The 27,520-nt window shown below is 35.9% G+C and overlaps 1 protein-coding gene across 2 annotated transcripts in view; it reads right to left on the reverse strand.

Annotated features, from left to right (window-relative positions):
- PLA2G4A (phospholipase A2 group IVA) overlaps nucleotides 1–27,520 on the reverse strand; it is a 154,455-nt gene that overhangs the window by 71,541 nt on the left and 55,394 nt on the right. The window contains exons 4-7 of one of the 2 annotated variants that reach the window (XM_025370654.1): nucleotides 20,129–20,277; nucleotides 19,078–19,191; nucleotides 6,154–6,191; nucleotides 2,283–2,424 (exon numbers count right to left, since the gene is read on the reverse strand). In XM_025370654.1, the coding sequence (XP_025226439.1) occupies nucleotides 2,283–2,424; nucleotides 6,154–6,191; nucleotides 19,078–19,191; nucleotides 20,129–20,277 (443 nt within the window). The remainder of the gene's footprint in view (nucleotides 1–2,282; nucleotides 2,425–6,153; nucleotides 6,192–19,077; nucleotides 19,192–20,128; nucleotides 20,278–27,520) is intronic. The other variant, XM_025370665.1, reaches the window with a different exon arrangement.

A 27,520-nucleotide genomic window follows, 5' to 3' on the forward strand; every position in this document is an offset into this window, starting at 1 on the left:
TGCCCCTAATTTGCAATAATCTCAAATTCCTACAAGAATGAATTCCAAGAAATTAATTTACTTATGAAATTATTTTAGGAAAAATTTAATGAAATTAATTCCTACAAGAAATAATTCAAGAGTGTATAAGACTATGCACATATATGTTTACTTATGTATTTAATTAAAATATTATTTTTATGAAAATAAATTATATTCATTTGACATATTCAATTAACAGGAAAGCTCAACTAAATAAATAAGTAAAAGATTACCTGATATGCCACTAACAAGAAACTTCATTATCATTTGATGAGCATCATTGCAGCAATTAATCTTTGTAGGTTTCAGATAGAAAGATGGACAGATATATAGAGAGAAAAATAGATAAGTAGATTAGGTAGGTGATTGATAGATACATAGATGAAATAAATGATGGATAGATAGCCAAAAAGTAGATTATAAGATATATGATTGAATAATAAAGGATGTTACATTTTCCTGGAATTTAAGGAAAGAAAAAGCAAAGTACAATTGAAGGATTTTACTTTCAATATTTGTTTATATTTATAGTCCAGTATTTCTCCATAATTAGGATTATAAATCATTTCTTCATCTTAATGATTTTTATAACCCTAATTATAGAGAAATATTAGAATACAAATATATTATAAGCAAATATTGAAAGTAGGATCCTTCAATTTGGTCAATTTTAAATATCATTAAACTCTACTACAAAATATAAAGAATTTGGAACATTTTCTTTTTTCTCCACATCACATGTGCCTACATTTGTTAATCGCATCATCATTAACAAGATTTATGGCGTTTTCTTCTTGTTCTATAATGATGATTTCCACAGTTTAATTTTAGCCTACATTTAAATTAATTAATTTTAATCCTTTTATATTTTAGACTAAATTTTTCCTATTGATAAAATAAATACTATTTCATGCATAAGTATGCCTTTTTGAAATACATATATTTAAATAAGTAAATAAAATGTGGTACATCCAGATGATGGAATAATATTTAGTACTAAAATAAAATGCACTATCTAAACGATGAAAAGACATGGAGGAAACTTAAATTCATATTACTAAGTGAAATAAGCCTATCTGGAAAGGCTACATACTGTATGATTCCAACTATATGACATTAGGCAAACTGACAAAAGGCAAAGCTATGGAGACAGTAAAAGTATCAGTGGTCTTGGGGTAGGGATTAGAGATGAATAGGTGGAGCACAGAGGATTTTTAGGACAGTGAACTACTATGTATGATACTATGATGGTGGATGCATGTCATTACACATTTGTCCAAACCCCATAGAATGTAGACCACCAACAGTGAACCTAACGTAAACTATGGACCTGGGTGATACTGATGTGTCAATATGGGTTCATTGATTGTAACAAATGTACTACTCTGGTGTGGGATGTTGATAGTTGGGGAGTATAATGGTTAATTTTATTTATCAGCCTGACCAGACTAAAGGATACTCAGATCACTAGAAAAACATTCTTTCTGGGGGTGCTCATGAGGGTGTTTTCCAAAGAAAAACATGTGAATCAGCACACTGAGTAAAGAAGACCCACCCTCGCCAATGGGTGCACACATCATTCCATCCTTGGAGGGCCTGAGGTGAACAAAAAGGTGGAAGGCGAGCAATTGTCTCTCTGTCCTTGAGCTGAGACATCCCCTTTCTCCTGCCCTTAGACATTGTTGCTGTGGGTTCTCCTACCTTCAGACTTCAAGACTCCCACCTCCCCCTCCAACTGCCCAGCCTCTGACTGGGAGTTACTCCATTGGTGCATCTTTGTCTTGGACGAAATTGCACCACTGGCTTTCCTGGTTCTTCAGTGTGCAGACGGTATATCATGGGACTGCCTGGCCTCCATAATCATGTGAGCCAAGTTTCATAATAAATCTCTTCATATCTACTGTGTATATCTTTTGGTTCTGTTTCTCTGGAGAACCTGACTAAACTTGTGAGGTTGTGCAGGGAGAAGAAGCATATTGGAACTCTCTGTGCTTTTGGCTCGATTTTGTTGTGAACTTAACACTGCTCTAAAATATAAAGTAAAAATAAAAACTATAGCTGATAAATGTTACCAACTAAGGCACTATTTGTGATGACCTTCCTCAAAGAGTTTTCATTTACAAATCACTTACCTTACCTTAAAAAACTAAAGGAATAACGCTCAATCTCAATATTGCCGTATTTGGGTAAAATTCTTGGGGAAATTGTCCAAGATAAATTATTATTAAAGTATAGCAACACTTGAAAAATTTCCAACTCACATCACGTGCAGAATTCAATCCTTCACTATTCTTTGGACCCAAGAGTTTCTTCATGCTCTCCCTTATGTTTTCTTTTCTCTGTTGTCTGAAAGTCTTCTCCTGATCACACAGAGCCATACTAAATCGTAGGTCTGGGCATGAGCTGTAATACCAAACAGATTAAAAGTCATGAGCCAATGCTCCCAGTGGTCTGGTTTTCCATCCAGCCGGCTCTTCCAAGTCCCTAGGAGCCACACTGATACATGCTGACTGCTTCCCTCAAGCCATTTTCTAAGCAGGGACCTAAAATAAGAGGATAAAATGATGGCTATCTTAAAGCAGCATTTTCCACACCATGTTTTCAGAGAAAAAGGACTTTTCAATGCTTCAGATAAACAAGCAAACAAACAGCCCCTGATAGGTTGAATATTATAACAAAGACTGGGAAGTGCTTCAGTAAAGAACCCTGTTTATATTTGTTTGGCACAGGATCTCCCAAATTTACTTGACCAAGAATTCCTTCCGTTATCTCTCCACCCTTCACTATTCCACCATGATAATTACTTTCTAACATCCCAAAGAGCCAGCATTCTGAGGAACATATTTGCAGAAATATTGTCTTAATTAATTGCCTTGTCTAAGGGATGCCCCCCTCTAACAAAGAAAATAACTTCTAATCACAGAACTTGAGATAACCACAAATAAGTGTACAACTAGAGGACTTTAGAACCCTTTAAATTATATATACGTTATCTTGCTAATAAAGGCAGTAGCAATTTCTCTACACTATGCCAGAAACCACATTAGGTATTACATATGAATCATTGCAAGAACGATGGGAGTAATCACTACACATTATTATACAATATATTATTATATACTACAGTTTTATAAATTAGAAAACTATGGCTCTGAGAGGTTAGGATCACATAGTACACATGTGATGTACTTTCACCATGCCACATATAAGAAATATCTTAATACTGAAGTCTAAATACCAACTACTGAATTTAAAAATACTTTTAAAAAATCTGTCAGCCTACGTTGGAATGTGAATAAATCCAAAATGTAGAAGTCAAGAATTATCACCAATAAAATATGTCTCTTTACCATTCATAAAAGGCCTTACCTTAATTGTAGATAAATTTTAAATCTCATTTCTGTTAGTTCAGGATATTTCTTCCTTGTAAAATACAGAATGAGACTGCTAAGCCTCTGAGCTGTGTTCTTTATGGTCATAGTTGATCATTACAAATAATGGTTTACTTACTACTTCCCAAAGGATAAATATAGGTACCTCCCAAACGAGAAAGTATAATTAATAACAAAAAAATTAATTTCACTAGTGAATGTATTAATGATACTATTATTAAAATAACTGATATTAAAATATTTTAAATACTTATTTTCTAGTGCTAGAATGGTAAAATAACACTAATATTCTCATGCATCAATTTTGGGAATATAAATTTGTTAAAAAGCAATTAAGCAGTATTCAAATTAGGCATATTAGCAATATGGCATATTCAAAAATAAATAGAATATAGATTCCTTTTGACCTAATAATTCTATTTCTGGAGAGCTATTTTAAGGGAAGTAATGAAAAAATTTTAAAGATAATTTAAAGAAATGGTTGCTGGACTGTATATAAAAGTATTGGGTTACATAATTATTAAATTTGATTTTGGAAATTATGTAACAAGGGGGAAAATAGTAAGACAGTGAGTTAACATTTTTTAAGTCTAGTCTTGGGCTACACTCTTTTTCTATTACTATTCTTTATAATGACGTATTAGGTTAGGTATCTTCTGAACACTATAAGAAATTAAAATCTTACCTGTGCCGTTGCCTCTATGAAACCTCCTCAACTTTATTTCATTTTCTGCTCCTTAAAGGTAATCACTACTTAAATTTAATCCTTATCATACTAATATATTTGTTGATAATTTTGTAATATATATTTATGTTCCTAAGATAGTCATCTTGCAGGATTTTAGTTTTGTTATAAGTGTTATCAGTGGAAATTATTTTTTCCAATGAACACTTTTTTTTCACAGTAGATATGCTTAGAAAGTATTCTTTTCTTATTTTACCAGTGAGTAAAAAAGTGATTAGAAATCTGTCAATCATTAACATAATTAGCAAGTGGTAGATTTAAATCTAGGTCTTATTGTTCTGGAAGCCATGTTCTCTCTAATATACTGTGCTGTTATATATAATTGTTAAAAATGAATCACGATTTTTAAAAAATTTTGAACAGTATAATGACCTAGATGTTTTAAGGATATCAGTTTTTAAAATCTGGAGGAAAATTCAAAAACTTCTGAGTAATTTTATAAATTCAGTAATAGAATTATGGCTAATTTATTTCTCTTTTTATGCATTTTTTTAACTTTCTAATTAATTCTTTCCTGATTTTATGTGAGTTTTAATAGAAGACATGACATGAAAAAATTTTCTTTGAATAAACTGAATTTTTCTTTGAAAACAGTTTTTATTCTAGAGCCGACATAAAATAATATATATAAAAAAGAAATTTTTTATATAAAAAAAAAAAAAAAAAAAATTTTTAATATTATAAAAATATGACCCTTCCCAGCACTTTGGGAGGCCGAGACGGGCGGATCACGAGGTCAGGAGATCGAGACCATCCTGGCTAACACGGTGAAACCCCGTCTCTATTAAGAAATACAAAAAACTAGCCGGGCGAGGTGGCGGGCGCCTGTAGTCCCAGCTACTCGGGAGGCTGAGGCTGGAGAATGGCGTGAACCCGGGAGGCGGAGCTTGCAGTGAGCTGAGATCCAGCCACTGCACTCCAGCCTGGGCCACAGAGCGAGACTCCATCTCAAAAAAAAAAAAAAAATGACCCTAATTACCTCAGTGAAGACTATTCCCCATTAAACAAAAGCATTACTTCCATAGTCCGTCAAATAACAAGTGTTTCTAATCTCATGCCAAAATATACCACTTTTAAGCAAGAATGAACTTAATACAAAATAATGCAAACAATAACTTAGACTATCCTTTGATATTTGCTGACATATATTAATAGGTTACGGAAATTTATGCCAATCATTTACTAAGTCAAATCCACATGTTCCAGGGATCAGAATATAATAAATAAATGCCTAAACCCAATGTATGCATTATCATACATTTGCCAAATCACCAGATGTGAAAATTTTAAATTAGTTTTCATGGCATTTGTGTAAAATATGTACTAGTAACTTTGGTCAAATCAAGTTCAACAGGGAAGTTCAAGGAGATGCAGAGAGGTTAAGGGAACTCATTATTACATCAGAGATCAGTTAGATCAAGGCAGACTTGCCTCCCCTAAAATTCGCCATTTGAAAATAAGTACATGATTTCCTAACGTTCATTTTTGGAGGCCATTTTGAAAGAGCAGTATGCTTCATGGAACACTAGTAGTAGTCTGGCTGGGTCACTATGAACAAAATCAGTCTCAATTTTCAGTTTTTAATCTATAAAAATTATTACAGTTTCCTGTTTATGTTCACTTCTATGTTTTTGAATATCTACCTCAATCAACAATAGAAGATGCGCTTAAATAACTGCATTCATTTCTATGGGGATAGATGTACGACTAGAGGGAGCACTCTTTTGAAAAGCACTTATTCTGACATTATTACATGACCACGAAACTATTGGAAAAATAAGCAAAGTATATGAAAATATAAGAATAATGACTATAAGAATATGTTTGTAAAGATTTTGTAGATATTAACAGATAACTAAAAAAAGCAAAGTAAACATAATGCACTTCTACATATTCAAAGCTGCAGAATTATATATATATAAAATTCTTTAACAATTAAAATAAATTAGTGGATCACTCACAGTATTTCTCATCCAGCTAAATAAATGCACTTACCAAACTTCAAGAGACATTTCTAGAATCATTTCAGTGACCTAAAAAAAGACATATTAATCAGATTAGGTCATAAAGTAGATGTGTGTTTTATATAATGGAAACAAACTCAAAATAATTTTTGAGTGCTAGATTATTTTTAATCTAAAAAAACAAAACCCTAAAAATAAAAGTAACACAGCTCCATGAAGACCCTAAACTACAGACGCATTTCAGTAAACCAACTTTTTGGTATTTTTTTAATAAGTCTACTTAGTAAGTCATTTTAGCAAACACAAGAATTATCTCTGCCTGGGTTGTTTTCCTCCCTCAGTAAAATAAAGTAGCTCACCACAATTACTATTTACAAAACATAAAATGTGCCTGAGATATAAAAACTACCGAGATGTTGTGTCTATTATTTAGGAGCTGCCTCAAGCCACAAAATCAGAAGCTGTAACAGCCCAGAGGTTAGAATCAGCCTGGGTGAAAGTTCATACATGTGTATTTGAGACAAGTGCAGGCTGTAGTAACCTGGAAATACAACACCCACGCATGGTGGGCAGTAGACCTAGGGTCCAGCCAATTGTGGTTGACTCAGGAAATATCTACTAATGAGATCTGAAGCCTCTGGTTTTTATTTATTTCAACACTATTTGAGGCTATCAAACATATTGAAGGATGGCATCCTGCCAGAGAGACAATTTTTGTCTAAAGGAAAAGAAAATGACTAATATCCACTTAAGATATTAAGAGTTGTTTTTCCAGAGACTGTAAATCTGTTGTACAGAAAGACCTTCTCAATATTATCCTTGGAATTAGCTATGAAAAATGCAGCTGTAGATTGTTATGAAAACCAAATGAGAAAATGCTTTGAAAGTTGTTACACAGTTGTAAACGTGTTATTATTCTTATTGTATCGGGTTACTGTAAGAACACAGATAGAGCTAACTTGTTCAATAAGTTCAAGTAGAACAGAACTAGGATATACCTCTTGAAATGTGAAGAAGAAATTTTTAGAATCAACATAAAATGCTATAGATTATTAGATTTACCCTTGTGAGTTTCAAGGAAAGGAAAAACAAACTAGAAGGAGATTTCCAAAAGGTTAAAATAAGTTCATTCAGATGATTGATTCTCAGAGCTGAATTTTATGAGTAAGAAAAAGGTATTGAAATCATCTATACAAAAATTTTCCTCTCTCACTAAACTGTAAGCTCTGTCTTATATAGGTTCTTATTACTGGTTCATTGTATAGTATTTGGCATACAACAGATAACACATATTTGTCAAATTACTGTTCGCCTGTGTGTGTGTGTGTGTGTGTGTGTGTGTGTGTGTGTGTGTGTATCTGAGGAGGAGGGCATCAGGCAATCTTTTCTCATCAAGAAATAGTTGATTACTATTGGAGACAAAATCATGGGATGGTCTGAACCAGACAGCAGTTCCTATATATAGAATACTCTGAATGTTCATTAATCAAAGAAGCATATACATATTTTTAAAGTTAATAAAGTAATTGAGAATCCTAGGACAAATGGAATAATGCATGCCCAGATGAAAGTAACGTCAAAGGGTGATTGGCTACCAAACAGGGAATGCAATTTAGAAGAAAACAAGATATGGGTAAAGCATGGTCTGTATTTTTTTTCAAGAAATACGTAAAAATTGCCCCTTAAAATGATACTAGATTTAATGTTTTTATCTCCAGAAGGTAAAGCCATCATGAGTGGATGGAAATAACATGAACAATATTACAACTCTATGTAGAGTTTTCTAATAAATGGAAAGATTCAAGGCCTCTTTTGTTGTGCCACCTCATGACAGAAAGTGTTCAAGAAAATGCTGCTTCCCAGCAGGCAGGTCTTCAAGCAATTTATAAATTACATATCCAATGTTTGGCCAGGTGTGGTGGCTCACACCTGTAATCCCAGCACTTTGGGAGACTAAAGCAGGTGGATCACCTGATGTCAGGAGTTCAAGACCAGCCTGGCTAACATGGTGAAATCTCATCTCTATTAAAAATACAAAAATTAGCCAGGCACAGTGGCGCATGCTTGTAATCTCAGCTGCTCAGGAGGCTGAGGTAGGACAATCACTTGAACCCAGGAGGCAGAGGTTGCAGTGAACCGAGATCACGACACTGCACTCCAGCCTAGGCAACGAGAATGAAGATTCTGTCTCAAAAAAGAAGAAGAAGAAAAAAAAAAAAAAAAAAAAATATATATATATATATATATATATATATATATATATATAAAATGCTTGAATATATCCAATGCCTGTTTGTTCTGACAGCTCCATGAATAAGAGGAAAATCAACCATGTTGCATTTATAGTTAAATTTGTCTTCTCCATTAGCACGCACTTTCTGTATCTACATTTCTTGGCTAAGACATTCGTGATCCTGGATGGACTGACAAGACTCTTTAAACAAAGGCAGGATAAAGGAAGAGAAAGCACAGGATTTTTCTGACAGTTTGAATGTTACAGGCTATGCTGCTAAGGTTCTTGTCACACGGATTAGGATCCTCACTTCCACACTGCCCAAGGGGGTCACCCACAACCAGGAGGAAATTTAAAACACTCTTACTGGGTGCACGATGTTCAGACATGCTATGTATGATAAGCTTGATGTTTACAATCTCTCTGCACCTTTTACCTAGAACATGCCATTCAGATAAAAACATGTACTTCCTGTGAGGCATTAAACAATCACTCTAAACTTCTTCCCACACACTGCATAAAGCATCTCTGCATTACAGGCTTCCATGCTGCTTGTATTATCAAGACAATTACAAAGAAGAATGACCACCTCTTCCAGGCTTGCCCCAACACCCTAATACCTAGCTAGGAACTAGAACTAATTAGAACTCCACCTTTTTTAGGAAGGAGTAGGCTGTGTTGACATGTATTCTTGTGAAAAGCAGCAATGTCATCTTTGAATTCCCCAGTGGAAAGCAATTTTAGATGTTTACAATTGGAGATTTTCAGTTACAGGAGGGTGGGCAGAACTGGAGGAGACAAACTATAAAAACTAAAAGCCATTTCAGCCTTCAAATAATTTTTAAAGGATCTAACCTATGAATTATCTTGAAAACTTTCCACAGTCATTTTGAAATAATGAAGCTTAAAGCAACAAGCATAGTGCCTGACAATAAGGAAGTCCTTTAAAACAGCAGTCCACAACCTTTATGGCACCAGGGAGCAGTTTTGTGGAAGACAATTTTAACGTGGACCAGGGTGGCGGGGTGGGAGGGGGCATGGTTTCGTGATTCAAGTGCATTACATTTATTGTGCACTTTATTTATATTATTATTACACTGGAATATATAATGAAATAATTATACAACTCACCATAATGTACACAGTGGGAGCCCTGAGCTTGTTTTCCTGCAACTAGGCCTTCCACTGGGGGTGAGGGGGGACAGTGACAGATCCTTAGGCATTAGATTCTCATAAGGAGCATGAACCTAGATCCTTCACACGTGTAGTTCACAACAGGGTTCACGTTCCTGTGAGAATGTAATGCCACCGCTGATCTGACACGAGGCAGAGCAGCAATGTGATGGGGAGCGACTGTAAATACTAATGAAGCTTTGCTCCTTTGCCCAACTCTCACCTCCTGCTGTGCAGCCTAGGTCCTAACTTGCCGTAGACCAGAACCAGGGGTTGGGGACCCCTGCTTTAAAATGATTATTACAAAAAAGATGCACATAACAAAATAATTTCAAACTTGAGAACCTATCCTATTAGTAAAGAGTTCTTCAAATATGCCATGACTTCCCTTATGTGCTCCAATATTTACAACACTTACTTTCAATAAAACATTATTTTGAACTCTGATCCCTAATTTACTCATTTTTTTTTCTAGGTAGAAACAAACAGCAATTAATCATCATATTGATTCAATCATTATGCACATCTTTCAAGAGAATTACATATTTTCTGCTTTATCCATATTTACTTGACCTGTGCAGGATAATAAATAAAGTCATTTTTAAAGGGTCATTTTTACTTAGAATCATGTTTCTGTACATTGTATCTCAATTGTGTAAAGAAGGAACAAGATGTGGATCTGCCAAGGAGGCAATCGAAGTGCAAAGCAGAAATTGCAACCCCATCAATACATGCAAACCCACATCTAATAAATTCTGCATGTTTAAAAGTTGAATGAGAAACTAGTAAAATAATTTTTTTCTTTTTTTTTTTCTTCTTTTTTTTTTTTAGCTATAAAGTTTTTTAATCACCTGGGTGTAGGTGGACTGAGTCCGAAAAAGGAGTCAGCAAGGGGAGATAGGGGTGGGGCAGTTTTACAGGATTTGGGTAGGTAGTGGAAAATTACAGTTAAAGGGGATTGTTCTCTTGTGGGCAGGGGCGGGGGTCACAAGGTGCTTGGTGGGGAGCTCCAGAGACTTATTGTCCAGGAGAAGGAATGTCACAAGGTAATATCAGCAGTTAAGGCAGGAACTGGCCATTTTCACTTATTTTGTGGTTCTTCAGTTGCCTCAGGTCATCTGGATGTATATGTGTAGGCTTGGGCTCAGAGGCCTGACATTCCTGTCTTCTTGTATTAATAAGAAAAACAAAACAAAATAGTGGTGAAGTGTTGGGGCAGCAAACATTTTTGGGGGTGGTATGGAGAGATAAAGGGCAATGTTTCTCAGGGCTGCTTGGGGTGGGATTAGGGGCGGTGTGGGAAGGGTGGCGTGGGAACCTAGAGTGGGAGAGATTAAACTGAAGAAAGTTTTTGTGGTAAGGGGTGATATTGTGGGGTTGTTAGAAGGAGCATTCGTTGCATAGAATGATGGGTGATGGCCTGGATACAGTTTTGTATGAATTGAGAATTATTTTTCAATATATAGTCATGTACTACATAGTGATGTTTCAGTGATGAAACACATTTGCAACAGTGGTCCCCATAAGATTATAATGCCATATTTTTATTGTATCTTTTGTATGCTTAGATATGTTTGTTTAGATATGCAAATACTTACCATTGTGTTGCAAATGCCTATCATATTCAGTGCAGTAACATGACTTGCAGCTTAGGCGCAATAGGTTGTACCACATAACCTAGGTGTATAGCAGGCTGTACCATCTAGGTTTATGTAAGCACACTTTATGATGTTCACACAATAATGAAGTCACCTAAGGATGCATTTCTCAGCATGTATCCCCACTGCTAAGCGATATATAGATATACATAATATTTTTAGTAAAATAAATTAGCTTTTCCTACCAGGAATCATCTAATTCATTACCCAAGAATTCAGGATAATTCAAGAGTGTCTACCTCCCCCCCAAAATAATTGTTCTTAACAGACCTGAAAGACTTTTAAAAACCATTGTCTTCCCTGTGGCCATGTTCTACACTCTCATAGTTTCCTCCTTACATTTGATGATAATCTCATGTTCCTTAATTTAAGGTCCTTTTTACTAGGTGGACATCAGTGGAAATTCTGAAGATCTGGGTAACCATTAGCTTTCATACAATAAGCCAGATTTCCTAAACCACTACTACCAAACCACTCTACTACCTCTTTTTTCTCAGACTGTCTAACTTTTCTCTTTTAAACTTCATTACTTTCACTACTCCTGTCTGAGCACTTGTCAGGTTTATAGCACCTCCTGGAAGTGCATTCATGTATTCATTCATCCAAAAATGGTTCAAGTGCCTCATGTGTGCCCGGCTGGATACACAATGGTAAATAACCTAGTCATGTTTTACTCCATGACAGAACTTACCATCCAACAGAGGAATCCCAAGAATGCAAGAGCATTCTGAAACACCCTAAAATTTAAAAGTTATAAATTGCCATAAAAGTCATAAAAGTCTCACTTGTTTCAATTGTTAGTAACCCAAAATAAAAATGCATTCTCTGTTAAAGCCAGGAATTACTTGAGCCACATTTGAACTCTGTCCTGCATCAATATCTGAGAGTTTTAACATCTCAGCCAAAGGTCTCTCAACTTTCTTACAAAATTATATCGTCCTCTTGCTTCTCTCCAAACTCCACTTTGTCTCAACAACTTATTTAAATTGCAGTCTTTGTTTTCAAACATCAATACATGGTTTTCCAATGACATCATCCCGAGACTAACAACATTCTGAATTCACCATAAAAACTCCCTTCTTTTTTTCAGCTTTGTCACTAACTCTTCTGTGGAACTATCTTATTCATTTTCAAGTTGCACTCATGAGTAAGCAACAATCAAAGAAAGCAATCAGCCAAAATCAGAGAGATGCCACAGGAGCCAGGAGGAATGGCTATTTTTAACACTAACTTCTAAATACAGATGGCAAACTAAAACACAAGATCAACTTAGAGACAACTTTTTTTCAAAGTGTTGGACAAAACAAACTAATTTCATCCAGAGAAATAAAGAAGCATAATCTTATCTGCTTCCAAGCCCAAGCATTTTCATGATTCTTTTGAAGTGGGCTACTTTGTTTCTCGAAACACGCTAAATTCTGAATATTCTAGACCTTTCCACTTTAAAATGGGCCACTGTAACCCAAAACTACATTTGACACATTCAGTCATGAGTGACTGGTGCATTCTGAACTATCTTGAAACAAATGATCACTGCATCGATAAGCTCTACCATTAGTATTTAAATAACAAGTTCATTTTGGTCCGTAAGTTCAAACAAATAAGTATGTTTGATATCCAGTTAAATCAGCTTCATAAAGCACATGATACATATTTAGTTAAATCTGGTCAATTATAATTAGAGTGAGAATATTTAATATTTATTTAGTGCTTAATGGGCCAGGAAGTATTTTAATATGTTGTATGCATTAACCTATCTAACTGTAACCACAACCTAAAAGGTAGGTACTATATGTAACCCTGTTTTACAGATGAGGATGCATGGCAAAGTCAGAAAAAATAACATGTCCACCATCACATGGTTAATAAGTAGCAGAATCATGATTCCATCTTGGGAAGTGGCCATCTGACTCTGAGTCTGGGTCAAAAGCAGCAGGTTGTGCCAGCATCTCTCAAACAACAATTCTGATGTTCTAAACTTTTGACTCCAACAAATACAATTTAACCCAGATTTTATCAATGGCAGCCCTAAAATTGTCTTTCTCCCCCAAAAAACAGTTATAAAAGTTGAGTGATAAAATCACAGTCTAAGGAAGAGCGTAATTCAGCTTTCCACCTTCAGCGGATCCTCACTGCTTCTAAGCAATCATTGCATTCAACTCTACTTGACACATTAAAGCTGTGCCAAGCGTGACTTTCCTCAAATCACTCTACACTCCCCATTCTAGTCACTTTCTACAGAAGCAGTCTGTGGTAAGCTGCACCCACCTTTTTGTTTTCCATATCAACATTCTTGGTATCTCTACCTACTAACGTTTTGCTTGCTAATGCTTCTGAGGAAAAAGTCAGAAGTTCCCTCTCAGTTCCCCATTACCTGGTCACGAACCTTCCGTAACTCACTACTGTAAGTAAGATAACATCAAAACTCCTACATCTCACATTTCTACTCTGCTATGGTCTCATCCCAATGTACCTCTTCTTCCTTCATGAACGGATGATCTGTTCCCATCAAACTTGTCTAGGCACGGTTTCCCAAACATGCTCTGTCCTTTCTAGTCCAATGCCTTCAATTAGGCTGTTCTCTTCACCAGGACTACCTTCCGCCCCTTTAGAGACCCAACCCCCTCAACCACACCCTTTCTTTAAGGACATGCCTAAGCCATTGATGTCCACTGTCACCCGCAATGATCCTGCTCCCTCAGCCCTGCCTTCACCTCTCTGACCTGATCTCCTCCCAGTCTCCCTCCCACTCTTTCTTTGTGCTCCAGCCACACTCTCCTACTTGCTGTTACTTACCTTGCTAGGCAAACTCTGCTTCAGAGCCTTTCTACTTGGAGTGCCTTCTGTCCTCAGATACCCTCAGAGATGCCTTTCTTAACCAAATTTTTGGAACTGCCTTTGTGACAGTTCACAATACACACACATATACACACTGCCCCATTCTCTGTCCCTAGTTTAGTTAGCACTTGTCATTATCATCATCTGGCAGGAGTATCTTTTACATATTTACCTTGCTTTTCATCTGTCTTGCTAAGTAGAATGTAAGTTTTGTGAGGGTAGGGATTCTTGTTCATTTTGTTCTCTGCTGAAATAGGCAGTGCCTAAAGAGTGTCTACCACATAGTGAAGGCTCAATAGTTATTTGTAAAATGAATTAATTAATGAATAAATAATTTATTCTTATGACTCTCACTGTACACATTGCCTGCACTGTCCATTTATCATACATAAATATTAAACTCTAATGATATGCTGAAGTTTGTAGGGGTAAAGTATACTGTTGTCTGCTACCTCCTTTTAAATGCATCAGAAGAGTAATTTTTTGATAAAATGGTAATTATAGAATCTAGGTGGCAGTTATATGATGTTCACTGTATAAATCTTTCAACTTTTTATACGTTGAACATTTTTATAATGAAATTTAAAGAATAATAATGCTTTAGAGGGGTCTTCTCTAACTATACAAACTTCAGTTGCCCACCAACTGTTTTCTACTGCATACTTTTATTTTCTTCACAGTATTTCTCATTAGCTGATGGCGTGTTGATCATTCTTTTGCTCATCATTGCCTGTTTACTTTCCCTATTAGAATGCAAGCTCCCTGGAGAATTCCCAGGATACTATCACCTAGAATACTGCCTGAAACATAACAGTTGTTTAATAAATAACTTCTCAAGTAAGTCAATGAATAGATGCCTCATGATACTGTTTATTATTACCTGTCAGTTTATACATGAAAGTATACTTTCCAAACAGATTCTTAGTTCCTTGAAAATTGTACTTTTGTGCAGTTTTTTTCACTATTTAGCAACATTTTAGAAGCACAATAGAGGCTTACATTCTTCTCACATTAATAACACAATCTATTGACAAGTTAGTATTTTAAAATTATATAATACTATATAAATGATAGATTTTTATTCTTGCATTATTATCACTTAGCTTCCATATCTGTAAAATGAGAAGAACGGAAAGCTTTTGGGTGAAGAAGGCCAAATGAAAATAAGGTATTGTACTTATAAGTGCAAGCTAAACATTGAGTACACAGGAACGTAATGATGAGAAAAACAGACACTGGAGACTCCAAAAGTGGGGAGAGAAGGAAAGGAGCAAGAGTTGAAACACTACGTATTGGATACCATGTTCACTACTTGGATGATAGGATCATTAGAATCCCAAACCTCAGTATCATGCAACACACCCATATAACAAACCTGTACATGTACCTCCTGAACCTAACGTAAAAAATAAAACAGGCTGAGTGTGGTGGCTCACACCTGTAATCCCAGCATTTTGGGAGGCTGAGGCGGGAAGATCACTTGAGGTTAGGAGTTCGAGAACAGTGTAGCCAACAGGGTGAAACCCCGTCTCTACTAAAATACAAAAATTAGTCAGGCATGATGGCCCTTGCCTGTAATCTCAGCTACTTGGGAGGCTGAGACCCGGGAATGGCTTGAACTCGGGAGGCAGAGTTTGCAGTGAAGCAAGATCATGCCCCTGCACTCCAGCCTGGGCAATAGAGCGAGACTCTGTCTCAAAAAATAAATAAATAAAAATAAAAATAAAATATTTTTAAAAGAAGAGAAGTATTCTTTCTAGATCACAGAATTTTACAAATTAGAAAGGAGCTTAGAAAAAATTTAATCCAACCCTTCATTTTACAGATGAAGAAAATAAGACTCAGAAAGAAAGGATAACAATTCAAACATTCTGGAGAGCTATGAATGACAGAGACAAAATGAGGGTCCATCCTCTCAATTCCCAGTTTCGACTCCAAGTGAGTAAAGCAGGGCCCTGGGAATCTGCCCAACTTCATTTGGAAGCTCCTGTTATTTCTCCAGCGTCTCCTGGACACAGAAATCACTCTATGTTGACTCAGTATTAACGTTTGCATGACAAAACTATGAAAGAGTTTTTGCTAATACTATTTTGCCTTGAAGAATTTGTTCACTCTTCACCAAATCTAAGTGCTGTTTTTCCTCCACTGGGTTGCCATAACTATCTTCAAGCCTTACATCTCTTCTCTCCCATTGCTCCCTCACCACCTCCTCTCTCTTACAACCTCTGTAAACATTGTAGAATGATCATCAGGAAGACTGGGATTCCCAGCTGAGGACAGAGGTTGGATAGCTGGGTGGCTTGCACAGGGCACTCCCACATGATCTGAGGAACAAGCAGGGGACTCTCCCCTTAGCCATCATGCTTACTTCTCTCCCAACTACCCCTGCAGCTCAAAGGATTATCATTCAGATAAAACTACCAAGAAGTCTGAAAACAGAGTAATGAAGAAAAGCCTGCTTGGATGACTGTTTTCTCAGGCACACTAAAAAAGTAGTTACATAAGCTTCTTTAAATTCAGGAATGTGGAAAGCCTTTTTAGAGCCCTGGAGATTACACATCTAGCCATAAAAAATGACAGAGGAGAGGAAATGAATGTTGTCCACAATATCTTCTCTTATAAGGAGTCTGTGTATCATGGACTAAAGTGACGAAAGAAAAAAAATGATTTCAGAAAGTCCAATCCATGCTTCCAAAGCCCTCAACAGACATTTACTGAGAGCCTATGCTAGCAACATGCAATAGCTAAGGCCTGAAGAGTTTAGCTTTTGACCACCTCTACACGCTCTTCCCTATGATTCAGCAAAATGGATCTGCCAAGCCGGTTATCTTGCTGTGCCCCAGCTTGCTTTCTTCTTTCAAGACTCTGGCCTTCAGCAATCTGTTCTGCCCAGAATGCTCATAACTACTTTACTGATGAAATCCTCTCTTTTCTTAAGGTGTAATAACAGCAACAATGACAAGTAACATTTATATAGTGCCTAATATGTACCAGAAACTGTTCTAAGCCCTGTATGTATACATGAGTACATCTATGTGTTTATAGTATCAATATATTTAATCACTTATTTTGATTACTTTATAGTATTAACATACTTTTAATCACTTTCAATCATGTATTGAATTATATGCTTAATATATAAACTAAATAATATGTAAGCATATATTGAACCATAAAATATATCAAATTATAATTAAATATGTTTATATGTAACATACATTATACTATATATTATATGCATATATTATATATACATAAATAAAATTAACTTGTTTAAACATAATGATTCCCTTAGAAGATATTATTTCTATTTTATAGGTGAGTAAACTGAGGAACAGAAGAGGTACGTGTTATTTTCCCAGAATAAAACAGATGGCAAGGAACAGAACTGGAATTTAAACACCAAACAGTCTGTCTTTCAATGCCAACGTGTTAACCACAGTTCACTGTTCAACTTGTTCAAAATCAGCTACTGCTATGGAGACATCCCTGGCCTCCTCTCACAAAATGATCGTTCTTTATTCTGCCTTCCCACAGCACTCTATACATATCTCATTGGTACTTATCTCACCGTCTGGGGATTTCTTTTTATCACATGTATGTATCTCCCTACTTCCACTTCTCATTTCAACCCTTACTCACCTCCTTCCCAGAGGGAGATAACTGACGGAAGAACTTCCTGTGCTTTATTCTCTATATTCCTTGAACAAAACATAATGGCTGGTGCACAGCAGATCTTCAATAAATGTTTGTAAAAGGAATGAATGAAATAGCATTAAAAGGGGTCGACAGAATTGTGGGGAGTGCATCTCTTGGCATGAGACAGAAGAAATGCTTTCTGCAGCAGGTGGAAGCACCAAGGAGTGCATGGACCAGAGCATCCTCAAGGTACCTAGGATTGTATGGACTAGTCAAGAAGCTCATTTGGGCTAAGCTGGTTTCTAAATAGGTACACATTCATTCCATAAACGTCATCTATGTAATTAATTCTGTAGGCACATTTAATCAGTATTTCAAGTTTTCTGACCTAGAGGATTTTAGTTTACAAGAGGAAAATGAAAAATTGAACAGTATAAATAATTTAGTCCCAATGAATACCATAGATAATTATCACGGAGACTCAAAGGAGGAAGATTCATTAGGGATAGTAACAGGAAAGGCAACATGGAGTAGCTGAGAGTTAAGGGAGAGGTAGGTTGAGGTGAGTGGAGGTACTTGGAAACTCATTCTAAAGATGTGCAGAAACACATGGTCTCTCCCAACAACAAGAAATTAGTATGTTAACCAGCCTTACACATACAGGCCCACCAGTTGTTTACATTTCTTACTATAAACTACTAAATTAGTTTCATATAGAATTCAAAATCCAATGAGTTTATTCTGTATGAAATAATTTCCCTAAGGTTTCATTATTCCAAAATAAACTATCAAAATTTCAGAAATGCAGCAAACCCAGAAAGTCAAAAATAACAATAACCTCCCATCATTCCTTCTGGCCTTTCGCTGCTTTGTCCCTACTTACTTGAGGATTCTCTGAGACGGAAATTATTCCCCCAGAGAGATTTATTGCTAAACGTGGTTTTGGAATAGTTTGAATTTTCTAACATTTTTCATTGAGTTTACTTGTTATCTCTCTCTCTCTGTCTCTCTCTCTCTCTCTCTGTCTCTCTCTCTCTCTCTCTGTCTCTCTTTCTCTCCACATCCCACCATTCCTCTCAGATTTTGCATCTTTTTTTATCCTCCCCAATTTTTTGTATTAAATCTGCCAATGGAGTCCAAAGGCATTGCTGAATCCCAAAGTCATCATTTGGAGCCACAAAGGAGATTAAAGCCTCAGTAGTGTTTGATATAATACCTCAACCAAAGTTTATAGATGTCAGAATAATTTTTAAAATTAGGACAAAAAGTAAAAAGAAAAACAAAATTTTCTCTTTAAAAAGCAAACATTCTAAAAACAAATAAATACAATTTTCCAAGTGTTAAACCCAACTTCCCAGAATCAATAGACTTTATCTAACCTAAGGTTGGAATATAATTCTGCAGTGTTACTTACTTGGTTGAAAATAAAAGGAACTTCTTTCTTCTCTCCCACCTTCATTGAAGATACAGGAAATGTTGCGGTCCCTAGAGTTTCATCCATGACATAATTGGCATCCATTAACGTAATCTATAGAGTAAAATGTAGAGCACAAAAATAAAATTTCCCATGGATCTTTGGAAATAACATCTATAATTTCCACCACAATTTAAAAAATGAAGCTCTCCAATGACATTTAACAGTCATTTGAAGATCTCAATATTTAATTGGTAACAATACTTTTATCTTTTTCTTTTTTTTTTCTTTTTGAGACAGGGTCTCATTCACCAGGCTGGAGTGCAGTGGCGGGATCTCGGCTCACTGCAACTTCCACCTCCCAAATTCAAGAAAATCTCCTGCCTCAGCCTCCTGAGTAGCTCGGATTACAGGCAAGTGCCACCACATCCAGCAATTTTTTGTACTTTTAATAGAGACAGGGTCTTGCCATGTTGGCCAGGCTGGTCTCAAGCTCCTGACTTAAAATGATCTGCCTGCCTCGGTGCTCTGAAAATGCTGTGGCATGAGCCACAGTACCCAGCCAATCTTTTCCTTCTGAGTACTGTGTTTGCTATAAGATAATAATTTTCACATTTTCCTGATTGATTTATTCAGTTATCATGTTTTCAAAAATTAAACTTTATCTCTTCTCTACTTTGGAATATGAGTAAGATACTAATGTAGAAAGTCAATACAAATATTTTGGGAAAAATTAATTTTCACTTTTCAAAAAGGTAATTTAAAAAATTTTTATTCTGTTATACTGGGATTCTCCCCTTTACAGCAGAAAATATGTTTTCTCCAAAGCACGTGGGGAGGAGGGCAGTTTTCCCAACCCTACCTAACTCCTGTATGTCCTGATAGACACTCATATTATTTGACAGACACCATTTAGATTCTAATCTACCAAGCTGCCCAGGCTAACTCCAGCCATAGCTAATAGGAACAAGAAGGCAGTAAAAGAACAAACTCAAGCATGTCTCTCAACATGAATCACAACCATCTAACAGCATCCAAATGGTTCACTTACCTCCAAAACATTTTCCTGATTAGGATCCAGAATAAATTCAAAGGTCTCATTCCACACAGGGTTTATATCATTATTGAAGTGTCTTGTTCTCTTCCTGCTGTCAGGGGTTGTAGAGATAAAAAGTTCCACATAGGGATCTGGAGTATCAACTACAGATAGTAAACACAAACAAGAAGGAGATAGAAAAGTGATTCATAGTTCCTAATGTTTTTATTAATATATGCTGTCAGTTTATTTTCAATGAATCTGTAGTGATGTATTTAAATGTCTGAGACAAGATAATATACACATAATAGAAAAACATCATAGGGTGATATTTTTACATATGTCGCTGTCCTTCATAATAGTCTTGTGAGAGAGAATTGTTTATTAAGTGATTTATTCAGAATTCCTCCATCCATCTAGAGAGGACAGGTTCACAGCAGTCAACATCTCAGTCAAGCTACTACAGGATGATAACAATGTCACCCAGCTAATGCCAGCATGACCTTCACCCAGGACTGTGACAGTGACAAGATCATGGGTTTAAAAGTAGAGACAAATTCACAGACCTACAGTGAACTCATTTTTGACAAAGGTGCCAAGAACATACATTGGGGAAAAACAGTCTCTTCAATAAATGGTTCTGGGAAAACTGGATCTCCATATGCAGGAGAATGAAGCTACACTCCTATCTCTTGCCATATACAATAATCAAATAAAAATGGATTAAAAATTTAAATGTAAGACCTCAAACTATAAAACTACAACAAGAAAACATGGGGGAAAATCTCCAGGAAAACAGTCTGGGCAAAAATTTATTGAGCAATACCACATAGGTACAGACAATCAAAGCAAAAATGGGCAAATGGGATCACATCAAATTAAAAAGCTTTTTTGCAGCCAAAGGAAAAAAGTATCAACAAAATGAAGAGACAACCCAAAGAATGGGAGAAAATATTTGCAAACTACCCATCTGACAGGGAATTAATAACCAGAGTATATAAGGAGCTCAAAAACTCTGTAGAAAAACATCTAATAATCTATCCAACAAAACGAGCAAATGATTTGAACAGGCAGTTCTCCAAAGAAGACATACAAATGGGAAACAGGCATATGAAAAGTGCTCAACATCATTGATCATCAGAGAAATGCAAATCAAAATTATGATGAGATCTCATCTCACCCAGTTAAAATGGCTTATATTCAGGCAATAACAAATGCTAGCAAGGATGTGGAGGAAAGGGATCTTTTGTAAAATGTTGGTGGGAATGTAAATTAGTACAACCACTATGTAGAATAATTTGGAGGTTCCTCAAAAACCTAAAAATAGAACTACCACATGATCAAGCAATCCCACTGCTGAGTATATTCTCAAGAGCAAGGAATCAGTTTATTGGGGAAATATCTGTACTCCTGTGTTTATTGCAGCACTATATACAATAGCTAAGATTTAGAAGCACCGTAAGTGTCCATCAACAGATGAATGGATAAAGAAAATGTGTTACAGATACACAATGGAGTGTTACTCAGCTATAAAGAAGAATGAGATCTTGTCATTTGCATGGATGGAACTGGAAGTCATTATCTTAAGTGAAGTAAGCCAGGCACAGAAAGACAAACATCACATATTCTCACTTATTTGTGGGATCTAAGAATCAAAACAATTGAACCCATGGACAGGGCAGAAAGATGATTACCAGAGACTGGGAGGAGTAGTAGACGGCTGGAGGGGAGGTGGGGATGGTTAATAGATACAAAAAAAAACCACACACACACACAACAGAAAAATGAATAAGACTTGCTATTTGATAGCACAACAGGGTGAATATAGTCAATAATAATGTAATTGTCCATTTAAAAATAACCAAAAGAGTGTAATTGGATTATTTGTAACAAATCAAAAATGCTTCAGAGGATGGACACCCTATTCTCAATGATGTGATTATTTTACACTGCATACCTATATCAAAGCATTTCACATACCCCATAAATATATACACCTACTATGTACTCATAAAAATTAAAAAGGAAAAAGGAAAACAAATTGAAATTAAAAAAAAAAAAGATTATATTTGTGAATGTCAGAAAAATCATCCTGGTTACTTTATCAGATAAAATAATGGAACTCATTGTGAGAAGAATATCACTTATTGCTATAGAGTTGCCTTGTATGATTATACAGATTGTGCACCGAACAACTTTAAGGGGTGGCACTCATATTAAAAATCAACATGTATTTATTATGGCAATATTCAGATGGAAATGAGGTGTCTCTAGGAAGTAACAATTTTTTTATTTTTTCTTTTTTGAGACTCGCTCTGTTGCCAGGCTGGAGTGCAGTGGCATGATTTCAGCTCACTGCAACCTCCACCTCCTGGTTCAAGCAATTTTCGTACCTCAGCCTCCCAAGTAACTGGGGTTACAGGCACATGCCACTATGCCTGGCTAATTTTTGTATATTCAGTAGAGACAGGGTTTCAGCATGTTGGCCAGGATGGTCTCGATCTCCTGACCTTGTGATCCACCCGCCTCGGACTCCCAAAGTGCTGGGATTATAGGCATGAGCCACCATGCCCGGCCAGTAACAATTTTGTCTGTTTCACATAAATACCCACTTGAACCAGGGTATGATATGTGTGCCCACTGAAATAGAACAAAACAATTGCAAATAAAGAAAATATTTTAATTTTCTCCCATTACATAAATACTTAGCAACAAAGTGAGTGACCCAAACCGTGCAAATATTGGTCACTCCTTTTTCAGGATTCCACCGAATCCTTTAACGTCTTATAGCACTGGACACACTATATTTTATGGATGAAATTATATATCTATCTGTCTTTTCTTACAAGACTTGTCTTTTCCTACAACACTATAAACAACCTGAGGGCAAATATCTTGTATTCCTCAGCTGTACATCTTGAGGAGCTAACAACAGAAAGCAACAATTACAGTATTTAAGGTTTCCTAACCTAAGGACTTGACTTTTCCATTTAACAGGTGCTTTTCCATGTGGACATTATAATTAATAACAAAAACAACAAATAACTAAGTAATGACTACAGGGATCTGTGCGAAGTACTTTACACACATTAGTCTCATTTAAACCTCACAATAGCGCTATAACGTAAGTACTTACTTTAGTGTCAAGGCAACAGGAACAGAGAGATGTTAAGCAGTCTGTTGAATACCACATAGCTAATAAGTATCAGGTCAAGATCTTGAACCTGGGTCATTTGACTACAACAATCATTTCTCTTATTACATCATGTTCCTCAGTAACAAAAATTAGATCATAAGGTACGGTATGGATTCTATAGAAAGAGGAGTTGGAATTAGAGGGAGAGAAAGAGAGGGTGAGAGCAAGAGTGAGGGAGGGAGCAGGGAGAGAAGAAGTACAGAGGTCCAAATAAAAAGATCCAACAATTGAAAATAAAGGAAAAGCAAAAATAATAGTTTCTGACCTATTGATTGGGTTTCCCCCCAAAAAAATTTTTAAATAGATGTTTTCTGTCAACAACAACTATGGTCATCAAAAAACATAATCAATGCCTTTCACTTAATTGTTCAGTATTGCTCCTGGTTCTTTATGTAGCCATCAGTTTCTTTAGATGCATGTGTATGTTTGCTGGCTGTTATTATAAAATGGAAGCATCTACAAAGGAGGTATCAGCCTTTGAGACTGCCTTTAATTTTCTGGCTTAGACCTTACACATCATTGGTAAAGAGTTGTGGGGCAAAAGTGAGAGTGTGACATGAATGTGCAGGGTTCTTGTAAAAACACAGACCCCGACCTTCATCCCTGAAGACCCATTATCTGCATATCTGTAGTGGAACTAAGGGCTTGCAATTTTTAACAAAATAGTCTAGCTGACACTGATGTAGGTCATCTTCTGATCACACTTTTGATATCCTATTTTAGAGAAAAGGGAATAGCCATTCATTGTCATTTCTAACTCAGTGCTTTACCTCTCAACAGGACCAGGGAATACAAATCAGAAAACAAAAAGATTGACTGGGAAGGATGATAATACGAAACGGGCCAAAGAAGAAGAGAACATGTCATAGGGTAACATGATCACATTTTCAACCAGGAGGTGACTGCTTCTTTTCCTTAACCATGTTTCTACCGTATCACCAGTGCTCAGGATTACAAATCAGAAGTAAAACTCCATATTTAGAATAGCAGTTGGTAGAAAATTATCAAGAAAAATATGTAATTTGAAGGAAAGTATTCAATTAATGCTTCAAATTATGTGTTACGAAACATAGCCCTACATCATCTCATAGGGCCAGATTTTTCTCATAAGGCCAATGCTCTTTTTTTTAAAATCATTTTCCAAGAAGTAATAGAAAAAAAAAAAAACCACCAAGCCAAGCGAAAACCAACATGGAATACAAGGAGTGCGTGGGAACCAGAAGCATGCAGATGGCAAACATCATTCATTCATTCAACAAATACGTGAGTGCCTGCTATATGCCAGGAACTTCTCATTCACAAGCAGTTTAGCCTTGATAGGGAGCCAAACACTAAACTGAAAAATCGGATTATGGAAGTGAGTCAAATGTTAATAGCCTAATTTTAGAGGCAAGGTAAATCAAAGATAAGCAGTTACACTACCCCAGTGACTAGTAACTCAGTCACCCAGATTATTACACACAAATAAGGTCAAATTGTAGGTGGGGAAATTGCCTTTTCAGACTTGATCTTTACTTGAATCTTTGGGAAAGAGGAGGGTGAGGTCTTCTTGGCCCAAACAAGATGAAGCAGGCTACAATTGAGGTTCCTTGACAGGCACCAGACAGGAAAAGGAAGGGACAAATTGAAGCAGCATGAGTCAAACCATTATCTATCCATCTTCTCGCCATTTTAGACTCTCAATGGGTCTTATGTTTAACAAATTCTAACTCTGACAAAATGATAAATACCATAAAAACAATATGCCTACACCATATTTATATGTTAAAACATCCACAGACTTTGTTTAAAAAGTCAGAATCCAGTTTAATAGCAGTCACATTGGATTTTCATTATTTAATTTTACTTTTAAAGTAACTCAGCTTTCTAAAATATATGTCAGGAGTGGCAATGTTTCTAATTTCTCCTCTTGCTTCTTTAGCAAGAGACAAGATGTCAAAGGATGCTAGACAGTGGAAAACCACCAAAACTGCAGACTTTGATTTTGCAATCTGCAACAGCTCTAATCACTGTAAGCTAAGAAACATCTATAACAGTGGTAGATAAGATAAAAAGAAGTTTAAGGCTGGTTTAAAGTTGGATTACAATAATAACATAGCTCAGTTTCTTTGTGTAATCTATAACCATCACTGGCATGGTAGCAAACAGAATTAGAAGATTTGAAAAGGAAGGTAGCCCACTTTGACAGTAAACACAGCCCAATACTTTAGAGAAGTTTCAAGAAATGAATTAAAGAAAAAGTTAAATGTAGAATTTGTTTTTTCCTGTACACTATACTTATTTCATGGCTTTGTGAATTAACGCCTATAGGGCAATTGAGTGTTGAGTCACTAACTCAGCCTAATCTTGATTATTTTCAGCCAAACAGGTGGTGAAGCAAAGATGTAATATGTGGGCAAAAACCCCTTTTACATCTCATCCTTTTATCTAAATCTTGACAAACAAAAAATATCGGGGGTGTGGGATACAGTTCTTTTTTCTCCCCATAAAGTTGACATGAAACTACATGCACCAGAAATAGCTTCAGAATTCCAGGGTTGTAAAACTTACTACTGAACCTCAGAAGTTAAAGAGCGCCTGCCTGAAGTCATAACAGGTCCATCTGTCATTTCAGCTTTGTCCAAGTAATATATCATGTGATTCATGAACTCATGGCAGCTTCTAAACTCCTAGTTCTATTTTAAATATTCTCCATTTGCCTATTTTCCCTTCATCAGTAGCAACTTAAACCTCTTGTTTGAAATAAAGATTACAAGTAATTTGTTACAATTTAGGTGATAAATGGAAAAAAAAAAAAAGCCCAAAGGGGAAAGTCCTCCCAAATGTGTAGTCAAAATATTTCCATTCTGAATAGCAATGGTGACATAGCTATTTTATATATATATATATAAAATATGTCCATTTATATATTATATATGTCCATTATATATATATTATTAGTCCATTAATCTATCATAATAGCATATTATGACAGTGAGCTTAAAACAGCGTTTCCCCAAATATAGTCCCTTGAAATACCATGACCTTCACGGACTCATCTGCAGTGCCTGTTAAAAACACAGAACCTTAGCACCTTCACTCAGATTCTCCAGCATGGGCTTGGAAATCTGCATTTTGACAACTTGAACAGGTGATTATTATGCATACATTTGAACAATAGAGGCTTAATGTATAATATTACAAGGAACTAAAGAACAGTAGTGTAACAACACCCACAGAAAAATTACAAACATTTTGACATTGAGAAGGAAACAAAGTTACTGGTCTTCTGTCAAGGAGTTACTCTGCCCATAGACTAGATTAAGCCCAGTCCAGTCATTCACTTCTATTTATCTCCAGACATAAAATACATTTTCAAATGGCCAAGAGAAAATAAATCCAAGAATAAATTAAGTGTGGGTGTGTTAGTTGGCAATCTGTTTAAGGTGATGGACTGATGTTCAGATGTTATGCTTCAATCATCAACAAAGTAGAAACGACCTAACTAGAAGCAGTAAGACCAAAAATTAAAGGAAAATTTGCTGAAAGAAATGCCTCTGAATACTATTCTCAGATGTAGTCATTCCTTTGATACATTTATGACGTAATAATACTGCTAATTACACACAGAGATCTTAGAGCAGCTTTTATGATTATCAGCCTTTTCACTTCCCAGGTACTAAACTGGTTGAGGTATGAGGTAGGAGTTAAGATTCAGTATTTTTCCCCATGTAACCGATAGACCCAGCATTATTTACTGGTAATACTGTCTTTAACTCTTGCACTGCAGTATAAACTTTGCATTAATCAAGTGGTCACATAAGTGTGAGTCTGTTTCTGACATCCGTTCGTCTATTAGTCTATTAATCTATCATTTAAGCTTGCATCTGTACCGTGCCAATACCAAACTGTCTTAATTATAATATTTTTAAGACAAATTGTAATATCAGGTAGTCTAAGTCCTGGAACTTTGCTCAACATCTTCAGGATTATACTGGCAGTTACTTCATTTCCATACCTCAAGGATATCAACTAATATCTTATGGTTCTTGTCTGTTTTGTTAAGAAATCCACTCTTGTTCTTTTGCTTTTCAATATATTTTATTGGCTACAGAAAATACTCGGCCATTATATTTTCAAATATTACTTTTGCCCTATTCCCGCTCTCTTCCCAGTGCTTTTTATCATACCCCAGATATTCCTTATCTTTTTATTCTATATTTTATTTCCTT

This window comes from Theropithecus gelada, chromosome 1, assembly GCF_003255815.1.
Source record: "Theropithecus gelada isolate Dixy chromosome 1, Tgel_1.0, whole genome shotgun sequence".
In the NCBI taxonomy this organism is placed as follows: domain Eukaryota; kingdom Metazoa; phylum Chordata; class Mammalia; order Primates; family Cercopithecidae; genus Theropithecus; species Theropithecus gelada.